The 10,013-nt window shown below is 51.4% G+C and overlaps 1 protein-coding gene across 2 annotated transcripts; it reads right to left on the minus strand.

Annotated features, from left to right (window-relative positions):
* Positions 1-2,385: 2,385 nt before the first annotated feature.
* On the minus strand, positions 2,386-7,657 carry SUOX (sulfite oxidase). 2 transcript variants are annotated; one of them, XM_081084922.1, is made up of 5 exons: positions 6,750-7,657; positions 6,037-6,103; positions 5,101-5,163; positions 4,545-4,722; positions 2,386-4,314 (listed from the first exon to the last, which is right to left on the minus strand). In XM_081084922.1, exons 3-5 carry the CDS (start codon positions 5,151-5,153, stop codon positions 2,905-2,907), a joined length of 1,641 nt encoding a protein of 546 aa, XP_080941048.1. In that variant the 5' UTR covers positions 5,154-5,163; positions 6,037-6,103; positions 6,750-7,657; the 3' UTR covers positions 2,386-2,904. The 2 variants fall into 2 exon arrangements, with proteins under 2 accessions (XP_080941048.1, XP_080941049.1); XM_081084923.1 differs by lacking the exons at positions 6,037-6,103; positions 6,750-7,657 and having other exon boundaries at positions 2,392-4,314; positions 5,101-5,428.
* Positions 7,658-10,013: the final 2,356 nt, after the last annotated feature.

A 10,013-nucleotide genomic window follows, 5' to 3' on the forward strand; every position in this document is an offset into this window, starting at 1 on the left:
TATTTTTATCTCTGGAGCCACTCTTCGGACTGTTCTCATGACCTAGGGAGTTGTCTGGATTCTCTGGTTTTAGGCTGTTAGTGGAGAAGGCTGAAGTTCCCCACACACCACAAAGCAAGGTTCGCAGACCCATTAAGGGAAGAGGGACTCCTGGCTAGGCATTAAGCATACTCCTAACACAAGACCCTACACTTTCAGATGGTCTGATTTGGACTTTTATCTGGTCTTGTCCTCAGAATCTGAATTATATTAAGTGGAAACATTCTAGGTAGTCAGACACCTGTTTTTAACGCTTCCTAAGGATATGAACACATGAACTTCACCCAGGCTAAGTGAGCAAGTAGCAGTAAGGGGAGATAGCCAGGCCTCAAAGGCCTTCAGCTTGGCCATGATGATGGAAGACCTAGAGCTGACATGTGAGTGAGTCAGGACCACCACGCTTACCACCGATGCTTTGAGTGCTTAGGGCAGGGAGAGTAGGGCACAGCTGGACATGTAAATGGGAGTCAATAAGAGTCCAAACAGTAGAGTTTTGCTTACAAGAGAGGGGATTGAGGCAAAAGAAGGTGTGCAAAGCATGATACGTGGTAACGCAGCAAATCTTTCTGGGAGCAGAGTTAGTAAATTCTTGACCTTGGAGAGGGGAAAAAATGTACCTTATTTCCTACACATCTCATAACCAGAGGTCCATGTTCCATTAAGCATTTCATTGCCCCAGGCCGGGCCAGTAATGATAAAAATAAATCCCAAATTCAAAAAGAGAGAGTTTACAACCAGCAGACAAAGGGGGAAGAAAATAACTAGAGTTTACAACTCTAGCAGACCACGGGAAGAAAACTGGACGGGGCTGTGTGAGGAGGCACCCGGAGGGCTGTTTTAGTTTAGACCTGCTTCCTAAGTCTGTCGCTCCCCCTGCCTTCACCCCCCAGATCCACCCAGGGCTTCCTCCGTTACCTTCCTTTCTTAGGCTCACATGCCGTGAATACCTTCCTTCTCGGGTCCTCTCGACTTCTCACCCTACACGGTACCCAGAGAGCACTTTTCACTCCACCTTAAGTTTCTTCTCTGCCACGTGTCTCCCACTTTGCTCACTGTCTCCACGATCTTTCCCACCTAGGCCCGTCCTTCCCTGAAACCTCGACCAGACCCTGGCGTCCCTGGCTTTCCGCCCTAGGTACCTTCTCCGCTTTCCCTTTCTCCGCGGTCCCTCCGGTCCACCCCAGCCGTACCCTGACCTCTCGTATGCCGGCCTCTGCATGTCATTGGTCCTCTGGCTTGACCCAGCTCCCGCCTTTTAGCACCCCTAGGTCTCTGCTACCGCCCCCCCAATGCTGGGCCCCGCGCCAAACTCCCCAAGGCCAGCCTCTTTCCCTCGGGCCGCAGCCACGCGGGGACCCTCCCGCCGCCAGCCCTGCGTCAAACCTCCCCCACGCCTCCAGCCCCAGCCCCTCAGGCCCCGCCCCGCCGCCCGAGGCCCCGCCCCCGCGCTTCGCCCAAGCCCCGCCCCTCACTCACCTGAGGCTGCTCCGCGCGCGCTCAGGCTGCGGTGTGAGCGAGGGGACGGTATTGGGGGAGACGGGGGCGGGGCGGCGGGGGTCCCCCACTCTGGCCCGGGAAGCCCAGTGCGGGGGGAGTGGGGGGGTCACTGAGGCGGTGGCAACCGGGCCGAAGCCGGGTCCCGGGTGCTCAGCGGCGGCGGCTCCATATCCATCAGCAGCTTCACCTGAAGAGGGACGGCCCCCCCGGTAAACACCCCCCCATCCCAGCCGTCTCCCCTCCCCTGAACAACTTCCGGTCCCACTACCAGGCGACAGGCGACGTGGCCGAACACCGAGCGCCCCCAAGCCAGGGAAACTGCTGGGGAAAGAAGGGAGAAGAGCTAGGGGAGAGTAGCTGAGCGCAGAAAGACTGAAGTCCGAAAGGTTCGGTCTCGTGCCAAGAGCCGAAGATTGCCCCTTCACCTGCATCTAATTTGCAAACTGGAGGCACACTGGACACCTCATGTGTCCTGGCACATCTGCCCCTAGGGCCAAATTTTGTCCCTGAACCTCGTAAGACAACATTGACTTTAACCTCTTAGCGCTCGTTGCCATTCCTGCCAAGTGCGTAGCAATAGTGAGGGGGCGGGGCTTCGGGGTGGCAAATAGTTTTTCCTCTCTGGAGGGGTGTCTTGCGGTCAGTCTCCCAAGTAGCCCTGCAGATGTGACGGACCGCAGAGAAGGAAGCCCCACTTCTTGACTTCCCTGCACCTGTTTGCTTTCTCCCTTTCCTCCAGCGTTTGTTTTGAGTCATCTCAGGACACCTCCCAGTACCATGCACCTCCCTTCTGCAACATGCTCACTCCCCAGCCTGGAGAGGTCCCAAAAGTCACCACCTTTTCTTTTTGTAGCCTTGTAGTCTTAAAAGGATGCTTTATTGATATATTTATAAAAGTGTAATTATAAAGGAAGAGGGTTACACTGTTCACAACCCCTGGCAACCCGGCGGGGCAACAGCAAATCACATATCCATTTTTCTTACACATACATTCTCTGAAGAATCCAAGAAAAGCAAAATAAGGCCTCAGTGGTGATCAACATTGGAAGTGGAAGTGGGGTAAGAAGAGAAAATAGTGCGTGTTTCCAGAAATATTCTTCTCACTTCTAGCCCCTTGCTCCAATAGCTCTCACCTCCTGGCACAGAGTCAATGGACAGTAGTATGTGACACTGTCAAAGGAGGGTGGCGCCTAGGTGGAAATGTCCAATGTGTGTACCTGTGTGTGGCTTAGGAAGGCAGAGTACAAGTTTCTGAGAGAAGTGGAGAGATGGAGAGAAAGGTTTTTCTGTGGAAATGAGGCTAATGGATGGGTGTGGAAAGGGGTTGAGAAGGTGCTTCTGGGGAGTAGATGGTGCCATTTCACTTTCTCATGAGGCAACACGGACATGGACACGGTGCCACGCATTGCTGAGCACGCCTCGCAGGTTCCAGATTGGGGCCACGTTGTCTGGCTGCACATTGTAGCTGTCATCTACAGCCTTACAAACAATGTTCAGTTCCTTTTTCCCAGGTGGTACAGGGGCTTGCAGCTGCCAGAGCCGCCAGGCCCAGGCCTTGCGGGGGCGCTGTTCCTCTCTATCCAGCTCAGCCACCTGCCAGGTTAGGCCCCCATCCAGAGATACATCCACCCTGATCACAGCCCTTCCACCACCACTCCACGCATAGCCCTTGACAGTCACCTCCCCTGCCTCTACCATCTCCCCATCCTTGGGCTCTGTGATGGCTGACTGGACAGGAAGCTCCTGAATAGATGGAGAAGAGTCAAAATCTACAGAGTCCCAGTCCACGGAAGGACAGAAGCCTTTGTAATCTCGCCGCTGCCAGTGGCTGTAACTTTCCTCCGGTTCCACACTCACTTTGCCCAGCCATTTGACATGGCGGGCACCCACCACACCAGGAACCACCACCCGCACAGGAAAGCCGTGGTCACGAGGCAGAGGCTGCCCATTCATCTCATATGCCAGCAGGACCTCAGCTTCAGGGTCCATGGCCCGAGCCAGAGGGATGGATGCTCCATAGGCAGTCCCTGTGGGGTCCGAGTCCAGTCCCTCAAAGCAGACGTGGGCCTCAGTTTCACGGAGTTGGTGACCAGCCTTGGCTAATACATCACACAGTCGTGCCCCAGCCCAGCGTGCAGTGCTAATGGCGCCTGTTCTCCACTCCAGACCTCTTACTTCTTTTACCTGACTCATCTCAGAGCGCCGGTTGCCAGCACACTGCAGGGTGACCGTGATCTCGTGCTTGGGGAACTTGTGTAAGTCATCCAGGGACAGAGACAGTGGCCGTCTCCCAGGTGGTCCTACAATATGCAGGCGATAGGTGTCTGGGTCCAGGTTAGGTACAGGCAGATGGTTTCGAGTGAAGAAGATAGGATTGGGTGTGATGTAGGTTTCTGTCAGCAGCTCAGGGGGGGGCTCTGCATTAAAGGGGCGCTGGCTGTTGACCTTCAGAGCTGGGTGACGTACAGGATCATCAGCGTAAGGGTCAGAGGTCTTCAAAGTGGATGGCATCTTGTCTTCAGGGCTCAGCTCCCCGATCTTGTACTGAGCCAGTATCTCACGTATGTGGGACTGGTTGTGAACAGCATAGAGGGCCCAGAAGGGCTCTAGAGGACCCCCAGCTGCTAGCATCAGCTTTGATGGCCCCCCTGGGTGTAGGTCCACAAATTCTGTGACATCAAAGACCTCAGAGCCCAGAGTCACCCAGATCCTAGTCTCAGGGCTGCTGTGGGATTTTACTTCCTCTCTGGTGTATATGTGTGGTGACTCCTGAGCAGCCTGCAGGCAGAACAGGGGTGAGGCAAAAGGGAACAGAATATTAAGAAGCAATCACTGCAGCTCACCCTAAGCCAATCCACAAAGTCGTGGCCACTGGGAAATGGAAGTAGCAGATTTCATCTCTACTTGTGCATGAAGACGTGTCAACTGTGGGCTCTGTGGTAACACCCTGGCTTGCCTGGGAGCACACTAGGATCCCTGAGAGTGAAGTCTTTTCCTTTCCCACTTACCCTGCAACGACGGTCATGATAGGCCAACACTGCACCAAGGCCTAACAGGGTCCCCATGACTCTCCATCCCCTGGTGCTGGAGTTATCTGTAGAGAAGGCACGGCTGGGGCACTGATGCTGAAATGAATCATTTGTAGAGCAGGCCTGAATGCAGAGCCTTGAGTGGGTAGACTTGAATCTGGAAGAGAAAGTGAGTCTTCTTAGTAACACACTTCTGATCAGCGAAGGCCTGGGGTTTACCTCTCCCTGGCTGGCCAGTGGCTCCTTTAGTTGGAACTTGTTTTCTCCAGGGATAGGTGAGACAAGTGGGATCTGGCTTACCCTTTCCTTCCTTGCCACCATCGTAATTATCTTATCTGGCAGATAAGATACTGTACTGACAGGATGAAAGGGAATAGGGTTAGGGGGAGAAATAGGAATTTTCTAGAATCACCCATCTCCCATCTTCCACTCTACTTTTGGGCCTAAAAGGCAAAATTTCTTTCTTTTTTTAAACATAAAGATACTGGGGGTAAAAGATATGGGTTAGGAGACCTTTTAGGATGGGCTGGCCTACCTGCAGGCGGGTCTGAGCCCCAGGGCTACAGCTCTATGCAGCAGCAGCAGCATTGTGGCAGACCTGTAGGAGGAAGATTCTGAGATCAAGATAGGAATTCCTGGGAGGGGATGCTATTAGGGCAGTTTGAGGGAATGAGTGGGAGGAAGACACAGAGGAGGTCATCTGGAGGGACTTTTTCTGTGGTAATGAGGCCAAAGGGTAGGAGTGGGGGTCCACATGGGCCCTTAGAGAAAACCTGGAGCATTTCAGACACAGACTGTACTGACAGGATGAAAGGGAATAGGGTTAGAGGGAGAAATAGGAATCTTCTAGAATCACCCATCTCCCACCCTCCACTCTACTTTTGGGCCTAAAAGGGCAAAATTTCTTTCTTTTTTTAAAATATATTTTATTGATTTTTTATAGAGAGGAAGGGAGAAGGATAGTTAGAAACATCAATCAGCTACCTCCTGCACATCCCCTACTGGGAATGTGCCTGAAATCAAGGTACATGCCCTTGACCGAAATTGAACCTGGGACCTTTCAGTCTGCAGGCCGCTCTATCTACTGAGCAAAACCGGGTAGGGCCAAAATTTATTTCTTAATACAGGAGAAGACAACTGAAGGGCAGATTGACTTAAACAGGAACAAAAAGGTAAAAAAGGTAGTGGCAGCCTAATGGGGTGCGGGACCTGATTCTGGAGTCAAACTGCTTTGAGAAACCGGCTCAGCCATTAACCAGCTCTGTTCCCTGGGCAACATAACGAACAAAGCCTCCCTGAACTTGCTTCCTCATCTAGGAAATGAGATCACCCATAGCCAGCTGCTGTGATCAGTAAACAAGTAATAACATTATCTCTGAAGGCCTTTCAGTCCCCTCCTCTCTCTCCACCCACCCTAAAAAAATTGAACCCAGCTGGGAACTGGACCCCAATCCCAGGTCCCCACCCTTACCTTGTCTATGCCACTCCAGTGAGCTCAGCAAATTGAGGCGTCAATGGCCAGTGTGTCAGGGTATGGGCTAGAGTAGGAAGAAGGTAATTATTCTGTTCTCTGCCCTGCAACAGTTTCTTCCTCACAGCACTGAGCAGATCACTGACCCCCACCAAGACCGGAGGAGTGAGTAGAGTCCCAGTGGCTGATGAGATGCTGCAGGGCAGGCAGAAAAACTGAGGGAGAAAGAAGTAGGAGCAGGGTCTGCATTTCACTCCTGGGCCATGGGCCTCTCATTCTCCCTTCCTCCCACCTGCCCTCAATCCCAGCAGCCCACTTGAGTCAGACTGGAGTGGTGCAGGTAGGGCTGACCTGCAGGGGAACTCAGTCAATTCAATGTCGCAGGTTTTAGGAGAGGCAGCCTTCTGCTACATAAAAGATGCCACGCCTTGTGCGGGTGGTGGCTCCCCACTCCTCAGGGGCACTGTAGGTAGGAGGATATGTCCAGCACCAGGGCATCTGGTCCCCATGCCACCATCCAGAAGCTGGCACAAGAGTGTCTTGTAGCAACACCCCGTGCCCCCGGAGCACCCAGAGAGCGGGAGTGGAGGTGGGTACTGGCAATTTTGTTGTTCTTGGAGTTCCAAGCACCCCTGGGTGCCAAGGCCCCCACCGTGGCCCAGGGCACTAGCCCTTCCCCCTCCACTTCCCTCTCCCGGCCCCAAACCCCTTACCCGGTTTGAGGTCCGCGTGATGGACCCGTCCGGCGCCGGAGACCGCTGGTGAAGGGGCGAGGCCAGCGCTGTGACGTCGGTTGGAGTTGAAGGATCATTTGCGTTCCTCGGCTGGTCGCCCAGCCATTGGCGGGCCTGCGAGCTGCTGGGCCCGCCTCCTGGAGCCAAAGCAGGCGGGGCGCCTCCAGGGCTAGAAGCTAGGGCAGTTTGTTTTACACCCTCGCCGGGCAGGGAATGGGACCCTCACTGATGTCCGGACCCTGGGCAGTGGAAGGTGACGAGGACTCCAAAGGTTGGGCTGAAAGATGGAAGACTGGGATGCCCCCGCCCCGCCTACAGCTGAGAATAAAGGTGCGTTCACTGGACGAGGCCGCGGGATCCAGCCCGCTTTCTCTTGGCGGGGAGGCTCGCCTCCACCCTGTTTTTGATCAACATCTATGTTGCAGCGACAACAGCCCTGTTTGCCTTTTAGAAAAAACAAGGTCAAGCGATTCTTATATACAAGAATGAGCAGAAACGAAGCCTAAATAGTGGTTCAAAGACTTTGAGATTTCGTGGACTAGTCAAATTTCTCCCCAAATTAGGGAACCATCAACACAGAATAGCCACGTTTTTTTAATTTTGATTCGTTAAGTCAATTTTTCAAAATCGTCGTTTAACAAGAGCAACGACATATATAACACCCCAAATTAGGAAGATTATAATCGCTCATAATCTTAGAGCAAAGAACACTAATACAAATAATTTGCTCTAGCATTTGGTGCAGGACTAAAAATTGTTTTGTCATTGGCTGGCTGTGAACCTGGGGCAAAGATATCTACACTGCCCTCTAGGGAACAGAAGGTTGAGCTACAACCTTACTCACTTTACATTAAGGACTTCATCTCTAATTTTGGAAGATCATTCCCCCCAACCCTCCCCTTTCTGATCTCTTAAACTGAACTAGAGATATTACCAGGAATCCAGGAGCCTGGGGGAGTACTAAGAAATATACAGAAAGGGGCAATGACACTGAATAGGCTCTAAAGATTTTGGCTCTCAAGTTTTCAGAAATATTTTCAACACAATTAAATTTGTATACAATTAAATCATTGGAGAGGCCTGGTGCAAGACCTGTTAGGTCTGATCAAATAATTGAATGGATACCCCTCCCCTGGAAACTGATCTTTAGGCCACTTCACAACGGACATTCCCTTTCCCTTAGACCACATTCCACTTGCTAAGACCATTATCCTTCCTCTCTGGACCTTCCCAGGATCTGGACCCTCCCAGAAAAAGCCCACCTGGAGTCCTTTAAAATCTAACTCCCCTTTGCTGGGTGCTGGCACTGGTATCCAGATGACCTAATCTATCTATCTATCTATCTATCTATCTATCTATCTATCTATACATATATATATACATATATATATGAGCCTATGCGACCAAGAGACTGGCCAACCAGTCGCTATGACGCACACTACCAGGGGGCAGACGCTCAATGCAGGAGCTTCCCCCTAATGGTCAGTGCGCTCCCACAGCCAACCTCCCGCAGCAGGCCCACTTCCCGCAGCCCCTCCCCGACTGGCCAACCTCCTGCAGCCCCGATTGGCTCCAATCGCCCGCCAGGCTGAGGGACCCCACCTGTACACGAATTAGGTGCACCTGGCCTCCAGTCCTATATGATAAAAGCCTAATATGCTAAGTGTCCAGTTGTCCAATCAAAGCATAATATGCTAATGATATGCTAAGGTCGCTCAACTGCTTGCTATGACATGCACTGACCACCAGGGGGCAGACACTCAGACTGGTAGGTTAGCTTGCTGCTGAGGTCCGGCCAATCGGGACAGAGTGAGATGGGCTGGACACATCCTGGAGCCCTCCCATGACCCCTCCCTAGCTGGCCAACCTCCTACATCCCTCCCCAGCCCTGATTGTGCACCAGTGGGGTCCCTCGGCCTGGCCTGTGGGATTGGGCTGAAACCAGCTCTCTGATACCCCTTGAGGGGTCCCAGATTGTGAGAGGGCGCAGGCCAGGCCGAGGGACCCCACTGGTGCATGAATTCGTAAATTTATAATCCCTTACCACTTTAGCCTTGTGCATTCCTCCTTTGACAATCCTAACACTATCTTACTAGTCTTTTTTTTTTAATTGGTTTCAGAGAGGAAGGGAGAGGGAGAGAGAGAGAGAGAAACATCGATGATGAGAATCATTGATCAGCTGCCTCCTGCACACCCCCTACTGGGGATTGAGCCAGCAACCATGATCTCCTGGTTCATAGGTCAACTCTCAACCACCCAGCCATGTCGGCCTGGCTTTACTAGTCTTAAAAATCAGGCTCAGGCCTGGCTGGTATGGTTGACTGTCAATCAACGAACCAGGTCACATGCCCTGGTTGTGGGTTTGATCCCCAGTAGCGGGTGTGCAGGAGGCAGCTGATCAACGATTCTTATCATTGATGTTTCTATGTCTCCCTCTCCCTTCCTCTCTGAAATCAATAAAAATATATTTTAAAAAATTTAAATATATATATATGTTTTAAAAAATCAGGCTCAGCCCTGGCTGGCATGCTCATTGGTTAGAGCGTCGGCCTGTGCACCTAAGGGTCTTGGGTTCGATTACAGGTCAATGGCAGGTACCTGGGTTGCAGGTCAGATCTTCACCCTGGGTTGGGGCATGAGTGGGAGGCAACCAATGGATGTGTCAAAAAAAAAAAAAAATAGTCGTCTGAAATTAAAAAATATATATATATATATATAAAAAGTCAGGCTCAGCCCAAGGATAAGAGTATTTTTTTTTTTTTTTTGGAAGCGTATGTCTTAACAACAGTATATCTCCTTGTGTGACATACACATGCTCTACATAACTGACCTTTAAACCACAACTTTTCTTTGTTTTACAGAAGAAACTGAGGCAGAGAGCAGCTAAGTCACTTATCAAGGCCACAGCTGGTAAGTTGGCAAGAGACAGGACTGGAATGCCAGGTCTGTTTAGCACCAGTCCTCTTTCCTTTCAGATTCTTTGGAATTTAAAACTTCTCCTGCATCCATACCTAGTTTTTTCTTTGTATCATTCTCTCCCACCCACCTCCATTTAGACTGAGACTAAAGGGCTTCACATACAGCAGGAAATAAAAGCAGATCCAGGATAAATTTTCCTGTTGGGGTAAAGCCACATGATCAATAAAAAATGCTAGTTCAGTATTTTTTTAAAATCCTTTTTCCATTGATCTTTAGAGAGAGTGGAAGTGTGGGAAGGAAGAAGAGAGAGAAACATCGGGGATC

The sequence above is a fragment of the Myotis nattereri genome, assembly GCF_964212035.1.
Source record: "Myotis nattereri genome assembly, chromosome: 2".
Taxonomy (NCBI): Eukaryota; Metazoa; Chordata; class Mammalia; order Chiroptera; family Vespertilionidae; genus Myotis; species Myotis nattereri.

Coding starts and splice junctions, on each gene's coding strand:
- SUOX (XM_081084922.1), bottom strand. CDS start 5,153: ATGCTGCTGCTGCTGCATAGAGCTGTAGCCCTGGGGCTCAGACCCGCC. Junction 4,723..5,100: donor GGGCTCAGACCCGCCTGCAG/GTAGGCCAGCCC, acceptor TTTCTCTTCCAG/ATTCAAGTCTACCCACTCAA. Junction 4,315..4,544: donor ATCATGACCGTCGTTGCAGG/GTAAGTGGGAAA, acceptor TTCTGCCTGCAG/GCTGCTCAGGAGTCACCACA.